At 36.1% G+C, this 24,297-nt stretch overlaps 1 protein-coding gene across 1 annotated transcript in view; it reads left to right on the forward strand.

The window, feature by feature from the left end:
• The first annotated feature begins 1,209 nt into the window (after nt 1-1,209).
• Sh2d1a (SH2 domain containing 1A) overlaps nt 1,210-24,297 on the forward strand; it is a 41,475-nt gene continuing 18,387 nt past the window's right edge. The window contains exons 1-2 of the mRNA XM_060375064.1: nt 1,210-1,346; nt 18,050-18,113. Coding sequence (XP_060231047.1) covers nt 1,210-1,346; nt 18,050-18,113 — 201 coding nt within the window. The remainder of the gene's footprint in view (nt 1,347-18,049; nt 18,114-24,297) is intronic.

The raw sequence follows: 24,297 nt of genomic DNA on the forward strand, positions 1-24,297 counted from the left end.
AGTAGAAGAAGTGGTCTCCCTAGGGAAGAGTACACTAATTGGTTGTCTGATGCCAAATGGCCATCCCTGAAAACATACATACGTATTTGTATTTGCATTATACAGACTTAACAGGTTGTGTTTAGGAATCATCCACATATACATATATGCATGCAATAACGATGTTGAAGGAGAGCAGGGAGGAGTATATGGGAAGGTTTCAGAGGTGAAAACAGAAAGAATAAATGCTGTAATTATATTGTAATCTTAACAATTAAAAAAAAGCAGCACCAAAAAAGGATTTATTCTTCCTAAACTCTTCAGCTAGATTTATGTGAAATGTTTTTTTTTAAACACAATTACATTTTTTTTGTGACTAAACTGATATTTTTGGATCTTGGACAAAATATTAAGGTAAAAATTAATATTTGCAGGGCCTAAACTTATTCAAGGAGTTGACATATGGCTTAGTGGTAGAACACTTCATCTGTGAGGTCCTGGATTCTGTCATCTTGAAGAAAAAAAATGCTTGTTCAGCAAGATCTATTCTCAAAGTCCATAAATAGTTTAACAGTACTTGGTGATGCTGTAGAAGCCTCATGGCAATGTTCTGCTGTGATTTTGTAGTTTTAGTGTTTTTATTCATTTTTCAGTCCTTCATTTTCTGTTCCTCATGATGACATGTACCATTTGCTTCTATCACCAATTCTTTTGTATACTAGTCAAGCCAAGTCATTGCTGATGGCAGGTTACAGGAACTACACAAGAACAAAAGCACTATCAAGTTTCTCATCTTTGTGCAAGGTCGGTCTTCATTGCTGGCACAGCTCAACTATAACAAGTGTTCACCTTTGCAGTGTGCCCCCTCCCCCACCATGAACCATGTGTTAGGAGAGCAGGCGATCAAACTCCATGACAAGTCTGAAGCTGCTAAACTGCTGAGCTGGCCTTAATTGAAGTGTGAGAAGAGGTTTTAAGACAGGTAGACAACATCCTGTTGTTGGGTACTCATCTCTTTTCTTTTTTTTTCATACTGGCTGCCCTGGGAGTCAGGTGGCTGATTGTGCCAAGCAGCAGCAGCAGCAGCAGCAGCAGCAGCAGCAGCAGCAGCAGCAGCAGCAGCAGCAGCAGCAGCAGCAGCAGCAACAGCAACAGCAACAGCAACAGCAGCAGCAGTAACCTCTCCCTTTTGCCATCTTTCTTCTGAGACCATCAAAGAGTCCACTAGGCATGGATTCAGTGACTGTGTACCACGGAAAAATCAGCAGAGAAACCGGGGAGAAGCTCTTACTTGCAACAGGGCTGGATGGAAGCTACCTGTTGCGAGACAGCGAGAGTGTCCCTGGAGTGTACTGCCTGTGTGTTTTGTGAGTACATCTGCTGCGAGACAGCGAAAGTGTCCCTGGCATGTACTGCCTGTGTGTGTTGTGAGTACATTGTGGTAGTGGTAGGCTGGTAGCACGTATAGCCTGACCTCGCAGGGAGGGCTGGAAGGAATGCAGGGGGTTACAGCTTTTGGCAAAGGTACTCAGGGACACAGGCAACAGGAACTCTGAGTACTCTGCCATCTCTCATGCATGGTCCCAAGCTTCCCCAGACTCAGCCCAAGGCTGTGTTGTGCAGTACTTTGGTGTACGTTCTTCACCAGGGATTTCATCTATTGGGTTTAAACAGTGTATTTGGGGAAGCTTTACCGAATAGCCTTTAGAGTGAAAAACCATGGCCTAGAATTTACCGTTAATTTAAGAAAGAGCCATGCTCTGGGCTTCTGCTCTGATTTCAAGTAGACACCAGGATGGTGAAGCCCTGAGAAGTTGGGCTATTCATATTCTGGGCCATGAGTTAAGGAAAAGGAAGAACTCTCTCTCTATAATTTTCTACAAATGTGTTTGGAAGTGGTACACCAAAAGAAAAGCATCTAGAAAGTGCTTGGAGAAGTGGCCAACCAGGACATGGAATTCATCATTTCAAGAATGCAGCACAAGAGAAGGCAGAAGCCAGCAGACCTGTGTGAGTAACACGTAGCTAGCCTCGTTTACATAGCCAGTCACCATGCCAGCCAAGGCTACACAGTAAGATCATATTAAACATCATCGTCATCGTCAACAACAATAACAACACAAAAAGCAGTACAATACTGAGGAGGATGCGTGTGAAAGAATAAAGATAGCTTTCTGGAGCTGCTGAGTTACTTTGCTTTATAAGAGGGGTCAGGAGTTTTAAAACGTGGGATGTCTAATGAAAGATAGGGCTGGCAACAGTTTTAAAGAGCACAGAAAGAAAACACCATTGTGATAATTCCACTCTGCTCTTTTCCTAGACTGTTCTTAGCCTCTTGCTCCATTTTGAACCAGATGCAGCTGCATCTTGGCTCGTAATCTCCCCTGCACAAGTAGATCTGAGATTGAATCCTACCGTAGTCAAGACTGTAAATTTGTTATCTCAGTAAACCAATCTCGTAGCCTTTGAGTTTAAATTAATTCCATATTGCAAGGGAATGTGACGATTAAACACTTCCATGCATTTAAAAAAAAAAGTGAGCGCTGGGCTTGACACTCTGCAAAAGTTCAGCAAGGCTGGCTTATTATTAATCTCCTTTTTGGACAATTTATTTCAGTACTCATAGAGGCATTCTACAGAAGGACTTATTTCAAGCATTACTGTAAGCAGGATAGGAAAAAAACCTCGCAAAAAAACTCACTCTAGCACAGTAAAGTCTACTTTAAAACAAAACTAAGAAAAATGCTTGGTAGTGAGTTCTGAACATGATGATAACACTGCAAAATTTTGAAGTGCTTTCTGGGTCAGAAAATAAAGATTAAATAGAGGACTGTGTGAAAGGATCGTCATTGTATATTGATTTTAAAAAATGCCCAAAGTGTATTTGTGGCAGTTTTCAAATCATGCTAAATACATTCATCATAAAGGTTTCAAGAAAAATATGTGGAAAATAATTTTTCAGTTTTAGGGACAGAACCCAAAATTTTATATGTGCCTGAAAAATGTTTTGTTTTTTTTTTTTTTCTTTCTGAGCTAGCTCTGGGCTTGGACCTTTATGTTCCCAAATGAAACCTTAGGAAGGGCAAGAAAAGCCAATGAGGATCTTTAGGCTTTTTTCTTGCTGAAAGATGAAGGATGCTAAGTGAAACAGATTGCTCTGGGCAAACTGATAATGGAGGTAGCATGCTCCTTAACCTAAAGGGAAAAAAACTGAAGGTTCAGATGAAGCCTGTATAGGGGAGCAAGAGCTGGAGACAGCATACCTAAGACTTTTACACACCACCTGGTTATTCCTGAAGGTTACCAACAAGGCTGTCCCCTACTTAAGAGTTTTACATATTCTGTTCAACATGCATCCCTTGATCATTCTAAAAAAAATGTAAGTGCCCTCTCTTTGATGCTATCCCATTACTTTTATTCAAGGAACTTTAAACTTACTAATACTAGCTTGTTTACTTACATATGGACTCTACCACAAAAAAATACCTTCTTGAAGAAAAAAAAAATCTTCTGCAGTACCAGGAACGTATCCTGGTACATAATAGACATTCAGCAAACAATTTGGAATTAAATGAACTGTTCAGACATAGTGTACTCTACCACAAAGTACACTGGACTGACAAGAGGCCAGAGTGTGGGCTCTAGGGAGTCACTTAAATTCTTTGGGGCTTAACTTTCCATGCATATAAAACAGAAGCTTGTTTTCTCTGTTACAAAAGATTTCTGTAAGTGTAATCTTGAAGAAAAGAAACTTTAAGGTTTTGGGCATGTAGGCTGGAAACATGTAAGGAAATTCTCAGCATTCTAGTTTGCACTGAAGGTGAATGCCATATAAATGTAATTTTTATGTTTGTTGTTGTTGACTAATTTCTCTTTGAAAACATATTCTTATGAAAGTAGAGAATTGTCCTGCCTTTAGAATGATGCCCTGCCCTATGGGTTTTCAGAGTTATGGCCAGACTACAGTAGAGTGAAGAGACAATACCTCCCCCCGCTTTTGCTTTTGATCAGTCTTCAATTTTTTTTTTTTTGAGCCAAGTTTCCCTTTTGATACACACAAGCACTTCACTCTCTCTTACTGGCACTATGTGGTACTTGCAAAATGTTATTTGCAACAAACCATACACTCCTAATTCAAATTACTGAGTTGCATGATATAGAGGAGAAAAAAGTAAAATCCTATATGCATGAAGAAACATACAATAATTGCAGTTTACTCAGTGCCACTTTGTTCTATCTTGTGTTCATTCTCACTAACCAAGAATGTTTGCTTGAACTCCAGTTTACTCTATTTTTATTGCATGCCTCAAACTATGCTTCGAATTGTATTTTCAAACTTTATGTGCCTCTTTTCCAGATTAAATCTCAGGCATGGCTCTCACACAGGACCTTTTCTCCTGTTAGATTTTAGAAAACAGAATGTTTTAAAAGTAAAAGTTTTCTATCTATAGGATTCTACTCTTCATTTACAATAAGAAGCTTTTCTTCCAATTATTTTCCCTAAATAAAATTAGAATTAAAAGTCTGTCACAATAGTCCCTTACACTTATTTGTGATAGAAAATTTGAAAACAGATAATGTAATTGAAGAAAAATCTATAATATTATGACTTAAAGACAAATCTAATTGAAAAATTATTTTTAATATTATGACTTAAGTTTTCAGTAAAGTTTATTTTAATAAAATGAATAATTTTGAACATGTACATCTATAATTTACACATAGTATAGAATATCTGACTTATATGTAATATTTTAACAAATAAATTAAAGGCATTATTTTATAAGGGGTATATTTAAGCTCAGCTAAGTTGTAAATGAACCATTTTTTTTTTTACTAATCTCTTATTTTATTTTTTAATTACTAATTTTGGTTTTGGATAATTTCATACGTGTACATCAACCTCTTATTTTGACACCTGAATCATTCAGTATTTTAAATTATAAATCCTACATATAAATGATCACCATATATTTTGCCTAAATGAGTATTCTAGTTTATATGTGTATTTTTCCTTAACAATGAGTATTCTTGTTAAAAATAATCCTCTTTGAAATTTGATATTTATTTTTATTATATTTACACTCAATTTTAGATTTTGTTAGTGTTATTGAATGTTTTTATGTGGTTGGCAAACTATTTTCCTATTTGAACTGGCTATTTACACACTTTTATCATTTAATGATTTGTCTTATTGATTTTCATACACACATGTACACATACATACACACATATGGACACACACACAGACTTGGACAGATTATATATGTTGCAGATCTCTTTTTTCAGTTTGGTCCTTTTTATTTAATAATTTTAGTATTAAAATGCAACACACAACTTCATGTTTGATTTCTTCCTTTGCTTTCCAGCTTAAAAAAATCTTTTTTCATCCAGAGAGGCACAAAACTTTACTTTTTTGTTTTAAATATGTGGTTTTATTAATTTATATTCTATTTAAATTTTATTTTTATGTGCAGAAAAGATCTAATTTGATTTGTTTCCAGGCTGTTGTCAATTGTCCAACCTAGTTCATGAAAAAGAACTGTCATTTTTCATTTGTTAGGGCACTTTATCAAAAACTAAAAGAACTGAATAGTTATATTATTGTTTCTGAATTATTTGCTTCAATTGATCTATTTGTGCTTATATTAATTGAATTAATATATCATAATCTTCAAATATACTCAAGAATTATTAGGTATTCTTATCTACTGGTTCTTTGTGATGAAATCTAAAATAATCATGTTAAATTGGATTAAATTACTGTCAATAATAATTTAAGGAAAATTGTCATCTTTAAGGAAATAACTCTTTTCAAAGATATGGTGTAAGATTTTATTCTCTTTTGTTTTCTGCGTATATCAACTGTCTTTCATTGAAGTACATATTATACCCTCATACTTTTTCACTTTTAAATTCAATGGAAATAACCACTAGGTAATATCTCATCATTCCTTGGGATTGTCTCATAAGAGGAAATTTAATTAAAATATTTAAAAAATCTTGAAAAAAAGCATATTTCTACAATTAGCATCCCTTTGTACATAGCTGTCTTTATGATTTTCTGATGAAAGTCTTGGAAGAAGAAATACATTTATAATTCTTTAGCTTTGAGGACACAGAATAATATCATTTGTCATATGTCTTTGGATAAAAGAGTTATGTTTGTGTACTTTTTCGAGGGGTGAAATTGATGATTACATTTCTCCTCTAATAGCACCTTCCAGGACTGTGTATTAGCCCACATTGTTGAGCTTCCAGGTCTGTACCAGCTTGATTTGCCGTGTTCTGTTCCTCAAATATGGGGTGTCTTCAACAGAAGGGTCTTACTGTTAAGTTTTGGAAGGTAACCAAGAGCATTAGCAATAGCCTGTTATGGTGGTCTGTGGGACCTCACTGGCCAACAACTCCAAAAGACATAATCCATTCCTGGTAGTAGGCATTTCATTTGATAACATATGATGTCTAGTTGCTGCCATGTTATAGAGTATTTTAACTCCTTTTAATATATGTATATATGATTTTATTTTAGGAAACATTTACATCAGTAGGCTTACATATGACTATTTTGAGAGGTCTTTAGTGTTATTTATGCCTCCATATATTCCGTCTTCCACTCTGCCTTTCGACTTATTCCAATTTAACCCTACCTATTCCAATATTCCCTTTTGATTCTTTATATCTGTGCATTCTATCTCTACTTCTTTGAAAGCAGTCACCCACCCATGGTCTCTTAGTAACTCCCTGACCTATGTGAGTATTCCAAATGAAACACACATATCTCAAGATTCAAAGCTAACAATATCAAATGGGAGAACACATGTGTGTTTTTTGCCTTTCTGGGTCTGGGTTAGGTCACTCAGAATGGCTGTATCCAGTTCCATTAATTTACCTGCAAATTTCATAAATTCATTTTTGTTAATAGCTGAATATAATTCCATTGGTAAACATATCATATTGCTTTATCCATTCATCAGTTTATGGACAGTTTATGGCTCTTTCTGTTTCCTAGCTATTGTGAATAGAGCAGCAACGAAAATGGATGAGCAAATATCTTTATAGTTCTTTGGACCAAAAATAAAATGGCCACCATACAACTGAATTCAAGAAATGGAGGAGATATAGTACAATAAAATTTCAACTCATCAGCTGTAATAGCAAGGAACAATGTAGCAAAGATGAGTGTGACAATGAATTTTATATTATAGAATTTAATGAGAAATCACATTTTAGTACACCATTTTAGATTTCTTGTTTGTGTGTATGGTATGTTTGTGTGTGAGTACATGCATGCTGCAGTGTAAGTCAGAGGACAGCTTGCAGAGGTTGGTTCTCTCTTTATCCCATGTGGGTCTCAGACTTTAGAGTATCTTTACCCATTGAGACATCTTGCTCACCCAGTCATCTAGTTTTAAAATTCTACTGGGAATGTTTATTGATGCCACATCTTCATAATATTCTCAGTCACTGAAATGATTTGGGATTATCTGTACAATGAGCCCAAAAGCCATGCTGGTATTAAGTTTGTTACATATCAACCAGAAAATGGGTAATTCACTGACAAAATATGGTAAATTCTGACTCTGGTTAACAATGTAAAATTGAAGCCTCAAGATTAGTCTGGAGTTGCCATTTAGTTTAAACATAGAGGATATCTGTGTTGACTTGTTAACCCCTTTCCTCCATCCCACACATCTTGGGTTTTCCTCAACTGCTTTTTCAACAGACAGTTGTAACTCTTTGTCTTTACACACTTATCCTTTTTGTTGAGAATTATACTTCTGAGATGACCTTTAAGACTAAACTTTCAATTCATTTCTACTAATCTAAGAAATGCACCACACAATGGGGATTGAGTAAATATCTTTCTGCAAGATCCTCTGAGTACTCAGTGCAACTCTGCCTCTTATATAGTAAGTTTACCTTGTTCAAGTCCCTCAAATTTTCTTTTGCTCTGGATTAGCAAGTCATGGTGGTAAGAATAAGATCACTATATTATTTTACCATTAGTCTGGATATTGAATGCCTTTAGACTGTACTGGAAATTCATATCCATGCCGAAAGAAAGGAGTCTGGACAACAGAAAATTCATAAGCTCTAGAAGGAGAATACAGTTTTAATAATGAAAGCTTTATATGTATGGGACAGTTACTATGGATGTTTAAAATTTAGTTACAGTGTTTGTGAGGTGAGGTAGGAGGATCACCATGAGTTTGACGTCAGTGTGGCCTGTATAATGAGTTCCAAACCAGCCTGAAAAAATTACCAAAAGTCTCTCAAAATCTGTTCCATAATTATGTCTTAAATGTACACAGCATTCTGTAGTCGAGAACATGGGAACTAGCTTACTTTATTTGCAATGTGATGTAGAAATCAGATGTACTTATAGCTTTTCTTTTGAGAAGTCCCTTAACTGGCATCTAGAAAGTTAATATGGTTTTATTGGTTTTAAGTGAAGTCCTACCCATCATACTGACTCATTGAGAAAATAAGAAATAAGCTGAATGGCTTTGCACTTGCCCATTGCTAGTCTGGACACATTTTAAAAGCACAGGGAGACTGCTTTAGATGAAATAATTTCAAATTTTCGTATCAGCAATGATTAAAAACACACTTTTTACATGTTACTTATTAAAACAAATTAAGAGCAACAATCTAAAACACTGCACTCTTGTCAATTCTAAATCTCGGGTTTATCACCAATTCTAAAAAGCACCTCAATTTTAAAAAATAATGACATTTTTTTCTGATTTGTGATTTACAAAGGTACAGCCTTCTCGGCTTCTGTGAATTGAATATATTTAGATTCGACTCATAAGTGAGATCTTGCAATATTTGTCTTTCTGTGCCAGGGTTATTTCATTTAGCCAGAGTTGTCCTCCAGGTTCATCCCTATTGTCAAAGATAGATAACAGTTTTTGTTAAGTTTGAATGGTATTCCATTATATGTATATTTCAGGTTTTGTTTTTCTATCATTAATAGTTAGTGCATATTGTACAAAATCATGGGTTCATTATAATATTTTCTTACATATAGAGTATATTTTGATCATATTTATCCCATTATCCTCTTTTTTCTTCTCTCCTTCTGGTCATTTTCTTTTCTAAATTTATTTTCTATTTCCATGTTTCTTTGTTTGTTTTAAAATTTAGTTTTCTCATATGAGAGACAGCATGTATATATCACAGTTTCTTCATCTATAATTCATCCACTCTTGCATACTAAGGTTGATTTTTGTTTAATACTTTATATTACAAATAGTGCTATATTGAACATGAGAGTACAGACTCTGACATAATGACCTCATTTGGATATAGAGCCAGCCATTCTATTGCTGAGTCATGCAGTATTTTATTTTTTGTGATGACCTTCTTTCTGCTTTCCATAATCATTCTGCTAATTTACATTCCCACTAACAGTGTACAAGTGTTCTCTTTCTCCATATTCTTACAATGCTTATCTTTTATATTTTTGATAAGAGCCACTTAAATAGGTAGGATTTCAATTTGCATTTTTCCAATGATTAAATTTTTCATACATTTTTGGTTATTTTGTGTATATTCTTTGTGAAAAATCTGTTCAGGCTCTTTGCCCATTTTCAATCAATTTGTTTTCAAATCTTAGGCATTTTGAATACTACCCCTTGTCAGGTTGATGGGTTGCAAATGCTTTTTCTCATTCAGCAAGTATGCTTCCAATTCAATTGATTATTTTTATGCTTGTGAAGAATTATTTTATCTTTATGTAATTTTTATTTCTACTTTAATCACATACATTTTTGAGGACATATCTAAAATCTATTCTCTTATTTTGAGTAATAATTACTTGTTTGGGATAAGGCAGGTTATTTTTACTTTACCTATTATTAAAAACTTACTTGTCTTTTTCTTTGACTTATTTCCCCGGAGTGTGTGAATACAGATAAGTTTATTTGGTAAAAGATATGTACAGTTTTATGGCTTTTATTGACACATTACTTTTTTCCATAACAGTGATTCCTACAGACATCATATATGTGGCTTTAAAAAGGTATACTCCATTGTTAGGGAGCTGACTCATTGGTTAAAAGCATTTGCTGTTCGTCCATAGGATTTGAGTTTGGTTCCCAGCACCTATATCAAGTGGCTTACAAATGCTGTGACCTTTGGAATGCAATTTGTGTTGTTTTTCTTTAGATTTCTCCATGAGAATTGTCTATGGAGGATGATTTATTTCAAAGTTCTGTGACAGAAAAGCAGATATCACACATTGCTGGTTAATTTGAGAGGAAAGTTTGTTCATTCAGAATTCAAGGGCTTGGGGTGGGGAGTGTTGGTAATATTAGATGTCTTAATCATGAGGAAATGTATGTGCCATTGACACCAGCTTGTTTGGAGACCGAAGAAGGTAAGAGCTTTTGAAGTGGTACTCGGGTTCCTGCTGCTTAACAGAAAGTGAGATAAGATCAGGTTCGTTAGGAAACAATTTTCAAAACATACTCATTTATTTTGACTAAATGAAGCTGAATTATGGTAAGAAGACATCTCCATTGTACAATTTTGATGTCCATTGCTTTAGAATCTGGAAAAGGGTTGCTTACCATTTTGCTTAAATGATTTTATTTTTTTGTGTGTTTTTACATGTATGTGCATATGTGTTTGTGTACAAGTGCTTGTAGGCATGTGTGCACATTTGTGTGGAAGCCAGCGAATAACTTCAGGTGTTCTACCTCAGTTGTTCATCTTGACTTTTTGAGATGGGTGCTCTCACTTTTCTTTAGCTCACCAACCCCAGTAGGCTGCCTGGACCGTGAGCCCCAGGGATCTGCCTCCTCCTGCCTCTCCAATAAAGAGACTCCAGGTGCATGCCATCATGCATGGAATGGATTCAGAGGATTGAATTCAGGTCTTCTTGTTTGCAGGCATACACTTTACCAACTGAGTTATCTTCCATGTTCTATTTTTGAGATTTTTAAGCACTGTTATTTCTACATCACCCTTAAAGTTACTGTAAATTATTAGTGTTGATTGCTTCCCAAAGAGAAAAAATAGAACTCAGGGCCCTGCTTCCATCTCCATTTTTCTGGATGGATTTAAGAAAGTCTCTTAAATACGTTTCAAGTTCCCATGGTGAAAAACAGAAATCATAGCTCTTGTCTTGTTCCCTGGAGAGTACTTACTGAAACAGGTGTAATTTAAAGATTTCATTTACTTAAAATTAAGAGCTTAACAGTAAAATAGTTTGTTTATTCACCATATCACATAAGCACACAGTAAGTTATTTTATGGATAATTCAAATATTTTGATAAATCTACATTATAAAAATAAAGCAGTTGTTTTGTGATCCACCAGCGCTTAAATTGACCCTTTGTTCAATTTCCCAAGTCAAATGAACCCGATTAGAGTGTTTTAAATGTCTTTTGTAGTTCATTAGGTAATTAGTACTGATGGATATCAATTAAAAGTATAACAATTTAATTCAAATATTTAAAAGCTTTTTAATTCTAAACAGACTTAGTATGAATGTGGCCAATGAACTAAGCATAGCCTTCTCTTTGAAGGATTTTAGTATCATTTGCTCTTTTAAGTTTAAACACAATGATTAAAGCAGACTTTAATATATTTCCTAATCAAGGATACCTATTGATCCAACCTTGTGCTCAAGAACAGCAACAGAAAGTATATTAAATGAGACAATGATAATTTATATTCAAATCCAAAAGATGTTTGAAAATTTAAGATGAAGGTAACCTTACTTTTATATATTAAGAAAATATTTATTAAGGAAATTATGAGAGATTAAAGAGATGCTCACTGGTTAAGAGCACTGTCTCTTCTTCCCGAGGACCTGGGCTTGGTTCCCAGAAGTCATATGGTGGATCACAACTGTCTGTAACTCCAGTTCCAGGGGAGCCAATTCTCTCTTCTGGTCTCAATGGTCACTGCACATACCTAGCTCACAGACATACATGCAGGCACAAAGATCAAACAAATAAAATAAAATAAATGTTTATAAGAAAGAAAGTAATGATCACCAGGAAAATTAATCTGAAAATCCCAAGATTATTCCATCACTACAGTAAAAATAAATAATAAAAAAGTTATAAAAAAGTAAAGATAAGGAGTACTAATGAGGATGTGAGAAGGGGAAACATTACATTCTGTTTACACAAATGTATGTTAGTACAATCACTACTGAAAATAGCACAGAAGTCTTCAAAAAAACCTAGATCTACCACATTATTCATTTATTTTCCCCTGAGTATATATCCAAAGAAATGAAAGAGATATATGAACTGTTGTCAAAGAGATAGATGAACTCTTGGATTCATTGCAACAGTACTTACAAAAGCTAAGAAATGGAAATAGCATGAGAATCCATCAGTTGAGGAATGAGCAAAGAAAATGGAGACATAAGCAGAATGAAATTCTGTTCAATCATAAAGGGAATGAAATCTTGTCATTTGCAAAAATGTATATATAATTAGAAACCATTATATGAAATGAAATAGTGCAGATACAGAAAGGCATGTAGCACATTTTTTTTTGTTTGTTTGTTTTTGTTTTTAAAAAATATTCTTGTGCTGTAATTTTTATTTTCTATTTTTTGGGGATTTTTTTTATTTTTATTTTTTACATTTTTCTCTTTCTTTTTTTCTCTCATTAGTTACATTTTGTTAATTCTGTATCCCAGCTGTGTCCCTCATTCCCTCCCCAATCCCACCCTCCCTCCCTCATCTCCTCCCTGCCCCTTCCCAAGTTCACTGATAGGGGAGGACCTCCTCCCCTTTCATATGACTCCGTTTTGTCAGGTATTTCAGGACTGGCTGCAAAGTCCTACCCTGTGGCCTAACAGTACTGCTTCTCCCTTGGGAGGTGGGGAGGTCAAAGAGCCAGTCATTGAGTTCCTGTTAGCAATAGTCCTTGTTCCCTTTACTAAGGGAAACCAATTGATTACTGAGCTATCACGGGTCACATCCGAGCAGAGGTTCTAGGTTTTATCCTCTCGTTTTTATTCATATGTGGAAAATAAGAAAATTGCTTCTACGGAGACTGTGAGTAGTATGGTTGTTGCCAGTGGCTGGTGAAAGTAGGAGGGTTGTAGGATGGGGAATGGCACAACAGTTTGTACTAAGTGGTATTCTAGTTAGCTTTCAGTTGCTATGATAAACACAATGATAACAAGCAACTTGTGGAGAAAAGAGTTTATTTCATCTTCCAGCTTAAAGTTCATTATTAGGAGAAGTCAGGGTAAGAATTCAAGGCAGAAAGAGGCAGGAACTAAAGTGGACACAATGAAGGAATGCTGCTTACTGGCTCATTCTCCAAGGTTTGCTCTGTTTGCTTTTTAAATAAAACCCACACAGGGGTGGCAGCAACAGCAGTGGGCTAGGCACTTCCAAATCAATAATAAATCAAGAAAATGCCTACATAGACTTGACTACAGGCCAGTCTGATAGAGTCATTTTCATAATTGAGGCTTCCTCTTCTCAAATGACTCTAACTTGTATCAAGTTGAAAAAAAAAAGCAGAACAGTTAAGTAAGAACAAGACTTTCAGATTTGTTTATGCACACTTCAGATGATAATAGATGATGATAATAATAATGAATTGTACATTAAAAACATTACAGCTGCAGTACTTGGGAGACCAGGTCCAGCCCCTTGTCTTGTCAGCATAGTAGAGCTGGTTCTGGTAGTGGGGGCATGAGAGCAGGAAAATTAGTCCTCCAACTCACCTGGGCAAGGCAGGAGAGCCCATGGGCTGACCTACTAAGCTTCTACTCAGGCCCAGATTCAGAGCTCTGAGTTGACCAACTCCAGCATCCAAGCTATCTGTGAACTGCTAGAGTACATGAAAGGCCCAGTCCTGTATATGGGATCTCCAATGGCACAGGCATCAACAGTATATCTGAGAGAAGTCCAATGAATATTTGCAAGTAAAGCTGTATGGGCAAAGGGTATACCCCCTTGAAATACCATGACACACTGCAGCTTCCATGGCAAGATGTATTTATTTTATGTTAATTTTTGTTTTCTTTTAGGGAGAGTTAGCAGAGTCCAAGGGTGGATATAAGGGGATGGGGAGAGGGGTGGGATTGGGATACATGATGCGAGATTCACAAAGAATCAATACAAATTTTAATTTAAAAACCTAGGCACATTTCTGATCATATCCCAAAGAAATAATAAATGTTTAGGTAAATATATTTGTCCTGATTGAAAAATATACAATATATATGTGAATCAAAACACCAAAGTAATTGAATATACATTACTTTTACTTTTTGTGTACTAGTTAAAATAAATTTAATTGATAACACATTTAAAAACTTATTAAGCAAATTAAGTATTATTGTCATAAGAATTAAAGTTTAATAAATCTATATCCATTATATTGTGTAAATCAAATAAGCATAATCCAAACAGCATTTTTACTGCTTGGATCTCTGGCCTGTTTTGGTTATTTTACTTCTCAATATTTCAGTTTCCTCATTTATAACATAAACTTTATCATATGAATGTCATACATTTTGAGGGTCCAAAGGATATAAGGCATGCACTATGGAGTAAATTATTCTTCTAAAATTCATATATTAAAGCCCTTACCTTAAAATGTCTCTACATATTAAGAGCATCTTTAAAATTAAATGAATTCATAAGGATGGAATCATAATCTGATAAATTTGGTGACTTTATAAGAAGAGGAAGGACAAATGCATAAACAAAAGGCCTTGTAAGAAGAGACAATTAACATGGCTGTCAATAAGCCAAGAAAAGAGATCCCAGAATGTAATTTACCATGGTGACATATTGAACTTGGACTCACAGCCTGTAAAATTGTGAGAAATAAATGTCTGCTGTTTAAACCAAAACCATCCAACTGTGGCTTGTTGCTACAACAACTTTAGTAAACTAAGACAGAGGCTAAGAAGTCAGGTGTTTCTGTAACATAGTCAAAAACCTGTGAAAATGGTTTTGGACGTAGGAGGCTGGAGAAATTTTGAAGTTAATGTTATTCTGGCTCTCCAAATTGTCATGAATTGAATGTTGGTAAACTTAAAGAACTGCAGGCAACTAACTAACACTGAAAATAGGAGTAATAGTCTTCCCCAGGGAAGACATACAAATTGGTTATTCAATCCCAAATGATCAGCCCTGAAAAATATACATATAAGCAACATCATATGGACTGAACAAGATATATTTAGGAATAAATATGTATATACATATATGTTTGCAATAACAATTAATGAAAACAAGAGGCATGGACTTGAAACAGAGTAAGTGGGGTTTCTGGAAGGGTATGAAGTTAGGAAAGGAAGGGGATAAATGATGCAATTATAGTATATCAAAATTAAAATAAATCAAAAAATAAAAAGTTGAGGGTGTTGAATGTTTTTTCTGTTGAACAGTCTCAGATTGGAAATGAGGAAAAAGTTATTGGAAATTAGAAGAAATATGATCATTGTTCTAAAGTAGCCAAGAGTTTGGCTAAGCACTATTGTAGTTTTGTGGAAGACAGAAGCTGTGAACAATAAAAGTGGTTATCTAGCTTATATTTCTTTTAAAAATATCTCTTCTATTTTGAAATCATACCATAATATTACAGTTATCCATTCCTCCAAAACCTCCCATGTACTCTTCTTTTTTCTCTTTCAAATCCAAAGCCTTTCCCCCATTAACTGTTGAGATATATATCTATGTCTATGTCTACACCTATATTCTTAAAGACATAAATACAATCTGCCCATTTGTATAGTGTGCAGGAGAAATTGTATTCCTCAGGGAAGAACATAATAGTTGGTTTTCGAATACTAACTGATCAACCCTGAAAACATATACATACAAGTAACATTATATTCCTTTAAAAAATTTCCTCTGGGAGAAAGACACTGGTGAGGAAGAGGGAGGGTGGGATTGGGTGGGGAGAAGGGAGGGAGGTACAGGGGGGATACAAAGTGAATAAACTGTAATTAATAAAAATAAAACATAAAAAATTTCTTTTCCTGCTGATGACCTGACCCATTCTATGCAAGCAATCTCTCTTAAAGCTGTATCTCCACTTCTAGACCAGCTATGGAGATTTTTAAGAAAAAGTTTGAATGAATGGATTGTTTGTACCAGATTGCTTATATATAGTAACACACAAAAGAAAAATGAATTTAATGTGAAATAATTTAAACAAGCAGAAAATATGCAGTCATCAGGGGCCAGGAATAGAATGCTGTTGTCTAAATTGTGTGCACCCAAATAAGTTTAAAACTTATCCCCGATATGACCATATTTGAATTTACTATCTCTAGAGGGTAAGAAAGTTTAACTGATGTCATAAAAGAGGAGTCTGCATTCAGGTGTGGTTGTGTGTGCCCACAATCCTGAAGCTCAGGAGGTTGAGGCAGGAAGATCATGGGTTCCAAACTAACCCAGGGTTACATACAGCATGTCTCAAGTAAATAAAAAAGTAAATAAATAAATACAAGTTGAGCCAGATCTGGTATGGTTGGTGGCTTAACAACAGCAAGAGGGAACATTTTCTGGTGTTCATGAGTTAAAACCCAAGAATGAAACTTCTCTTGTTTGTACCTTGTCCTTGGAGTTAACGTCCAAAAATGTGAGAAATAGCCTCTTTCATTTAAGATATTCAGTCTATGGTATCGTTTGTAGTGGCTGAAGAGAACAATTAAAAGCCTTGGCATAGAGTGGAATTCATCTAAACAGTCTCACAACACCTACGAATCAAGTAATGGGGTAAATACCACATTTTGAAACGGCAAACTGCTTTGAAGTATTAGCTATTTTTTTCTCTCATTAATTTTATAATTTTAATTTAGTGTGACTGTCCATAGTTATGGCATACATTGGGATATTTCAGCACATGTATACAATCTTTAATGATCCGATTAGGGTAACTGACATTTTAATCATCTCATATGTTTATCATTTCTCTGTGTTGGTAATGCTCTGAATCCTCTTCCCTAGCAATTTTGAAATACACAATTAGTTGTCAGCCATAGTTAGCCCATTGCCATGTAGAACATTACCACTGATTCCTCCTGTACATCAGCATCCCATTTCAATTAACCATCTGAATCCTCCACACTTTTCAGAATCTGCTACCACTATTCTTTTGGTTTTACAATTAGGTTACTCATCGTATATTATATGCGAGTGTTTTGCAAGCATGTATGTATGTGTACCATGCACCTGCTTGGTGTTCACAGTGGTCAAAAAAGGTCCCTTGGAATGGGAGTCACAGATGGTTGTGAACTTCTGTGGATGCTGGGAATTGGGCCTGGGTCGTCTGTTAGAGTAACAAGTGCTTTTAGCTTTTTAGTTATTTCTCTAACTCCATAGTAAACCCCATTCTATACTGTATTTCTTTTAGGTCAACATTTAAAAATTCTCATGTAAGGGAAAATAGATACTTTCTGTTTTTCTGTGTTTGAATTATTTAGCATTCTGTCCTCCAGTTCTAGTTATGTTGTTGCAAATAGCAGAATTTAATTATTTCAAAGGCTAGATAACATTCCATAGAGCAGTACTACTTTTAAAAATTCAATTACTATTACTAGTATATTGCAATATTATAGAGTTGTATAGTATAATGTATTACTATTTATTACAGTAGTAGCATCATGAGACTACTTGTATTTCCTAGCATGATATACTTACATTACTTTAATAATTAATATCATCAGTGTTACTGTTAATTTAATTGGGCCTTATTTCGGTCAACTATTTTTAGCTTAAGACTCTATGTACACTTAAAAACAGTAAGACTCTAGTTTGTTAAAGGTCTTAAATAATTTATGGTATTTTTTTGTCAGTGATAGCAGGTCTATAGTAACTTTTCATCCAGTCTCCCTAGTAGACAAATCCTTAAGTATATTAACATACACAGTTAAGAAAACAATCACTGGAAACTGATTTGGCTGAAATAAAATAAAAGCAAACTAAATCCAATAGCTTTGCTGCTTGTACATGTACATCCAGTATTTGTAACTTCTATAGGTAAAAGTAAGTTCAAGTTTAGAACATTTATTATTCTTTTGGAAACTATTAGTAATGGAAATATACTCTTTCACAGGTATCAAGGTTACATCTATACATATCGAGTGTCCCAGACAGACACAGGTTCTTGGAGTGCTGAGGTACAGCTCTTTTATTTACTTTTACTTCTCTGAATATCAGAAAAGTGCTTGAAATTTAGGTTGGTGAAATCTTCTCAACAATATGATTATATGTCACCCACTGCTAAGTTACCAGGCTCAGAGTTTGAACAAAGAGGCATTTCCAATCACTCGGGCAGTTTATGCTGCTCTGTGTGCATAGACAAGACTCTCTAAAGAGCTACATTAGAGGCCTCTGGATAGCTGGAATAGAGAAGAGGGGAAATTGTAGTTTTATTTAATTAAAAAATTCTCCGAGAATTTCATACATATATGCACAATGAATTCCTACCTACTATTGTAGTGTTTTAAAGGGATATTTTGTAGAATAATAGTCCTCTTCAAACTTGGGACTCCCTAGGAAGGGAGTTGCAGAAGGAGAGGAGGAGGTAAGTGCATGCATTTCTGGGTACCTATCTTGGCTTCAATAGGCAAGATCCCTTTAGTTTTTCTTATGAACTAAGACTTGGAATAAAATTTATTGACAATGAAGGTTTCTTCTGGCTTCTGTGTCAGTCCAAGAAATGAGTCAAATTTTTCTACAGATCAAGCTGCTATATAACAGCCCATTTCCTGTTTTCACCCTCTTCTGATGTCTGTCCGCTTGCCTTTCTGAGTGATCCAGGGTCCTCCTTCTTGCTTAGCTTCTTCAGGTGTACAAATTTTTAGTATGTTTATCTTATATTATATGTCTAATATCCACTTATAAGTGGATATGGGTATAGGGGTATGTTTCTTGAATGCTGCAGAATGTTGGATCCTGTTTCCACAACCATTCTCTTAGTCTATATCTTTTTATTGGAGATTTGAGTCCATTGATGTTGATAGATAATAGTGACCAGTGAAGGTCCGTTACTTTTATTGTTGAGTTGGTGGTGTTACTGTGTTTCAATTCTTGTTTTCTTTTAATTTTTTTTTGTTGTTGTTGATGTTGTGACGTTATCTATATATTGTGTTTTCTTGGTTATATTTGTTTTTGTTGGATTGGGGTTTTCCTTATATTATCTTCTGTAGGGCTGGTTTGCTGTGTTGATATTATTTAGTTTAGTCATGGAGTATATTGTTTTCTCCATCTATGTTGGTAGAAACTTTGTTGGGTATAGTAGTCTGGGCTGACATCTTCTGTGGTCCTTTAGAGTCTGCATGACATCTTCTTTGGCCCTTCTGGCTTTCATAGTTTCTATTGAGAAGTCTGGTGTGATTCTAATAGCTCTACCTTTGTATGTTACTTGGCCTATTTCTCTTGCTGCTTTTGATATTTTTTCTTTGTTCTTTAGATTTAGTGTTTTGACTATTATGTGCCATGAGGAATTTCTTTATTTTATTTTATTATTATTTTTTTATCAGTTACATTTTATTAACTCTGTATCACAGCCATGTCCCGATCCCTCATTCCCTCCCAGTCCCTCCCCCCCTCCCTCATGTCCACCATGCCCCTTTCCAAGTCCACTGATAGGGGGGACCTCCTCCCCATTCATCTGATCCTGTTTTATCAGGTATCTTCAGGACTGGCTGCAAAGCCCTCCTCTGTGGCCTAACAGGACTGCTCCTCCCTTCGGGGGTGGGGAGACCAAAGAGCCAGTCATTGAGTTCCTGTTAGAAATAGTCCCTGTTCCCCTCACTTTGGAAAACCAATTGGTTACTGAGCTACCACAGGCTACATCTGAGTGGAGGTTCTAGGTTATATCCATACATGGTCCTTGGTTGAATGTCAGTCTCAGAAAAGACCCTGTGCCCAGATATATTTGGTCCTTGTGGAGCTCCTATCCTTTCCCCATCAGACTAACTCCCCTTCTTTCTTATGATTCCCTGTACTCTGCCAAAGGTTTGGTTATGAGTCTTTGCTTTGAAAACACTGCTAGTTAGAGTCTTTCAGATGCGCTCAGTAGACTTCTGTCATATGTTCAATGCACATCCCATCTGTCTTTCTAAACGAGGATTGATCATCTTACCCCATGTCTGCTCAATTGATTATATTTTTTAGGTGTATAGATTTCATTATGTTTATCATATCTTATAGGTCTATATAAGTGAGTATATCCCATGTTTGTCTTTCTCCTTCTGGGATATTTCACTCAGAATGATCTTTTCTAGATCCCACCATTTGCCTGCAAATTTCATGATTTCCTTGTTTTTGATTGCTGAATAGTATTCCATTGTGTAAAAATACCACAATTTCTGTACCCATTCCTCCGTTGATGGACATCTGGGTTGTTTCCAGGTTCTGGCTATTACAAATAAAGCTGCTATAAACATGGTTGAGCAAGTATCCCTTTTGTGTACTTTAACGAACTTTGGGTATATACATAGCAGTGGTATAGCTGGGTCTTGAGGAAGCACTATTCCTAATTGTCTTAGAAAGCGCCAGATAGCTTTCCAGAGTGGTTGTACCAGTTTACATTCCCACCAGCAGTGGAGAAGGGTTCCCCTTTCTCCACAACCTCTCCAGCATGTGTTATCGCTTGAGTTTTTCATCTTGGCCATTCTGATGGGTGTAAGGTCGTTTTGATTTGCATTTCCCTGATGGCTAATGAGGATGAGCATTTCTTTAAGTGTTTTTCTGCCATTCGATATTCCTCTGTCGAGAATTCTCTGTTTAGCTCTGCTCCCCATTTTTTAATTGGATTACTTGGTTTGCTGCTTTTCAGCTTCTTTTTTTTTTTTTCAATGCAGTTTATTCAGGAACCTTGAACAATCATCGGACCCTGGGGAAAGCCAGCCCACAGCTTAAATAGCCTCTGGGTAGCCAACCCAGGCGTGCCACGTGGGCAATGCAGATAGGTCCACATACATGGAAGCAAGCCAGATCCTCAGCCTTAGCCAAATGTGGAGTTGTTTGTGACAGAGAGCACTCACCATCGGGAAGGTGGAAGGCGGAAACCAGCTCCATCTTTAAGGCACAGCATTCCGCAGCTCTCTACAGTTCCCCCTTTTTGTTTTAGACGCATCAGGCAAGAGTAGAGGTCTGATCTCTGATATTAGAAATAAATTGGGATTTTGTACTGATGTTCATTTAGGTGTCATCCACCCAAAGAGCATCAGACCCAACCGATACCTTTTTCTCAGAGGCGGGACCTGGGGCATCAACCCGCATGCAATCAGACTTGCTCTTCTCTGGGTCCAAAGCGGCTGACCCTGAGTGCAGTGCTTAGCCTCGCATCCTGAATGATCACGGCTGCATCACACTGTTGTGAGACTCTAATCTTGCATATACACCTCAGGAAAACCAAGGAGACCAACACCAGAAGGCCTGCTAACGCTCCCATGCCCGCCCATTTCTTCAGATGATTCATGGCTGCAGCAATCCATGGTGATAATCCTGTGGCTAGTCCTGCGTCCACTCTGGTAGAATTTACTGTGATAATGGCCACTCTCAGCTGCTCCATCGTAGTATCGAATTCTCCAGTCCAATTACCTAAAATATAGCTAGACAATTGTTTAGACAGATTTGCAGCACAGGAAAAATTCTCATGTTGTATGCTAGTGACACAAAGTCCAGCATACTTTCATTGACAGCCCGGTTGAGCCATTTGTCATAGGGTATCAATTTGCTCCTGCATGAGGCCAATCCTCTGATTGAACACCATCAAGCCTCCTTTTAGTTGAGCATTAATTCCTTTTTGTACATCTAAGGCATGCTTTTCAGCTTCTTTCGTTCTTTGTATATACTGGATGTTAGACCTCTGTCAGATAAAGGGTTAGTGAAGATTCTTTCCCAATCTGTAGGCAGTCGTTTTGTTTTAATGATGGTATCCTTTGCTTTACAGAAACTTTTCAGTTTCATGAGGTCCCATTTATTGATTGTTGCTCTTAGAGCCTGTGCTGTTGGCGTTCTGTTCAGGAAGTTGTCTCCTGTGCCAATGAGTTCTAGGCTGTTCCCCACTTTTTTTTCCAATTGATTTAGGGTATTTGGTTTTATGTTGCGGTCCTTGATCCACTTTGACTTTAGTTTTGTGCAGGGTGATAAATATGGATCTATTTTCATTTTTCTGCATGTAGACATCCAGTTGGTCCAGCACCATTTGTTGAAGATGCTGTCTTTTTTCCATTGAATGGATTTGGCTTCTTTGTCAAATATCGAGTATTCATAGGTGTGTGGATTTATTTCTGGGTGTTCTATGCGGTTCCATTGATCCTCCTTTCTGTTTCTATGCCAATACCATGCAGTTTTTATTACTGTTGCCCTGTAGTACAGCTTGAGATCAGGGATGGAGATACCTCCAGATGATCTGTTGTTGTACAGGATCGTTTTGGAGATTCTGGGTTTTTTGTTTCTCCATATGAAGCTGAGAATCTTTTTTTCAAGGTCTGTAAAGAATTGAGTTGGTATTTTGATGGGAATTGCATTGAATCTGTAGATTGCTTTTGGCAGTATGGCCATTTTCACAATGTTAATCCTACCAATCCATGAGCACGGGAGATCTTTCCATCTTCTGATATCTTCTTCGATTTCTTTCTTCAAAGACTTGAAGTTTTTCTCAAACAGGTCTTTCACTTGCTTGGTTAGAGTCACACCAAGGTACTTTATGTTATTAGTGGCTATTGTGAAGGGTGTTATTTCCCTAATTTCTTTCTCAGCCTTTTTGTCTTTGGTATATAGGAGGGCTTCTGATTTTTTTGAGTTGATTTTGTATCCTGCCACTTTGCTGAAGGTGTTTATCAGCTGAAGGAGTTCTCTGGTTAAATTTTTGGGGTCGCTCATGTATACTATCATATCATCTGCAAATAGTGACACTTTGACCTCTTCCTTTCTGATTTGTATCCCCTTGATCTCCTTTAGTTGTCTTATTGCTCTGGCTAGGACTTCAAGTACTATGTTGAAGAGATATGGGGACAATGGACAGCCTTGTCTTGTCCCTGATTTCAGTGGGATTGGTTTAAATTTCTCTCCATTGAGTTTGATGTTAGCTATAGGCTTGCTGTATATTGCCTTTACTATCTTTAGGTATGTGCCTTGTATCCCTGATCTCTCCAAGACTTTAAACATGAATGGGTGTTGGACTTTGTCAAATGCTTTTTTGGCATCTAAGGAGATAATCATGTGGTTTTCTCCTTCAGTTTGTTTATGTAGTGGATTACATTGATGGATTTCTGTATGTTGAACCACCCTTTCATGCCTGGGATGAAGCCTACTTGGTCATGGTGGATGATATCTTTGCTGTGTTCTTGGATTCAGTTTGCAAGTATTTTATTGAGTATTTTTTGTCAATGTTCATAAGAGAGATAGGCCTGAAGTTCTTTTTTTTTTTTTGTTGGGTCTTTTTGTGGTTTAGGTATCAAGGTGACTGTGGCTTCATAGAATGAGTTTGGTAGTGTTCCTTCTGTTTCTATTTTATGGAATAGCTTGAGGAGAATTGGAGTTAGCACTTCTTTGAAGGTCTTGTAGAATTCTGCGCTGAAGCCATCTGGTCCAGGGCTTTTTTGGAGGGGAGACTGTTAATGACTGCTTCGATTTCCTTGGGAGATATAGGACTATTCAGTCTTTCTACCTGATCTTGACTTAGTTTTGGTAGATGGAATCTTTCAAGAAAATCATCCATTTCATTTAGATTTTCAAATTTTGTGGCATATAGGCTTTTGTAGTATGACCTAATAATTGTTTGGATTTCCTCAGTGTCTGTAGTTATGTCCCCATTTTCATTTCTGATTTTGCTGATCTGGATAGTTTCTCTCTGCTTTTTAGTTAGTTTGCTAAGGGTTTGTCTATCTTGTTGATTTTCTCAAAGAACCAGCTTTTTGTTTCATTGATTCTTTGGATAGTTTTATTTGTTTCTAGTTGATTGATTTCAGCCCTTAGTTTGATTATTTCCAGCCGTCTGCTCGTCTTGGGTGTATCTGCTTCGTTTTTTTCTAGGGTTTTCAGTTGGGCCATTAAGTTGTTTGTATGTGATGTTACGAATTTCTTCTTGCAGGCACTTAGTGCTATAAATTTTCCTCTGAGCACTGCTTTCAATGTGTCCCATAAATTTGGGTATGATGTGCCTTCCTTTTCATTGAATTCTAGGAAGTCTTTAATTTCTTTCTTTATTTCTTCCTTAACCCCGCTCTCATTGAGTAGTAAGTTGTTCAGTTTCCATGTGCATGTCGGCTTTTTGTTGTTTCTGTTGTTGTTGATGTGTAGCTTTTCCATGGTGGTCAGATAGTATACAAGGGATTATTTCAATCC

The sequence above is a fragment of the Meriones unguiculatus genome, chromosome X (assembly GCF_030254825.1).
Source record: "Meriones unguiculatus strain TT.TT164.6M chromosome X, Bangor_MerUng_6.1, whole genome shotgun sequence".
Classification (NCBI taxonomy): Eukaryota; Metazoa; Chordata; class Mammalia; order Rodentia; family Muridae; genus Meriones; species Meriones unguiculatus.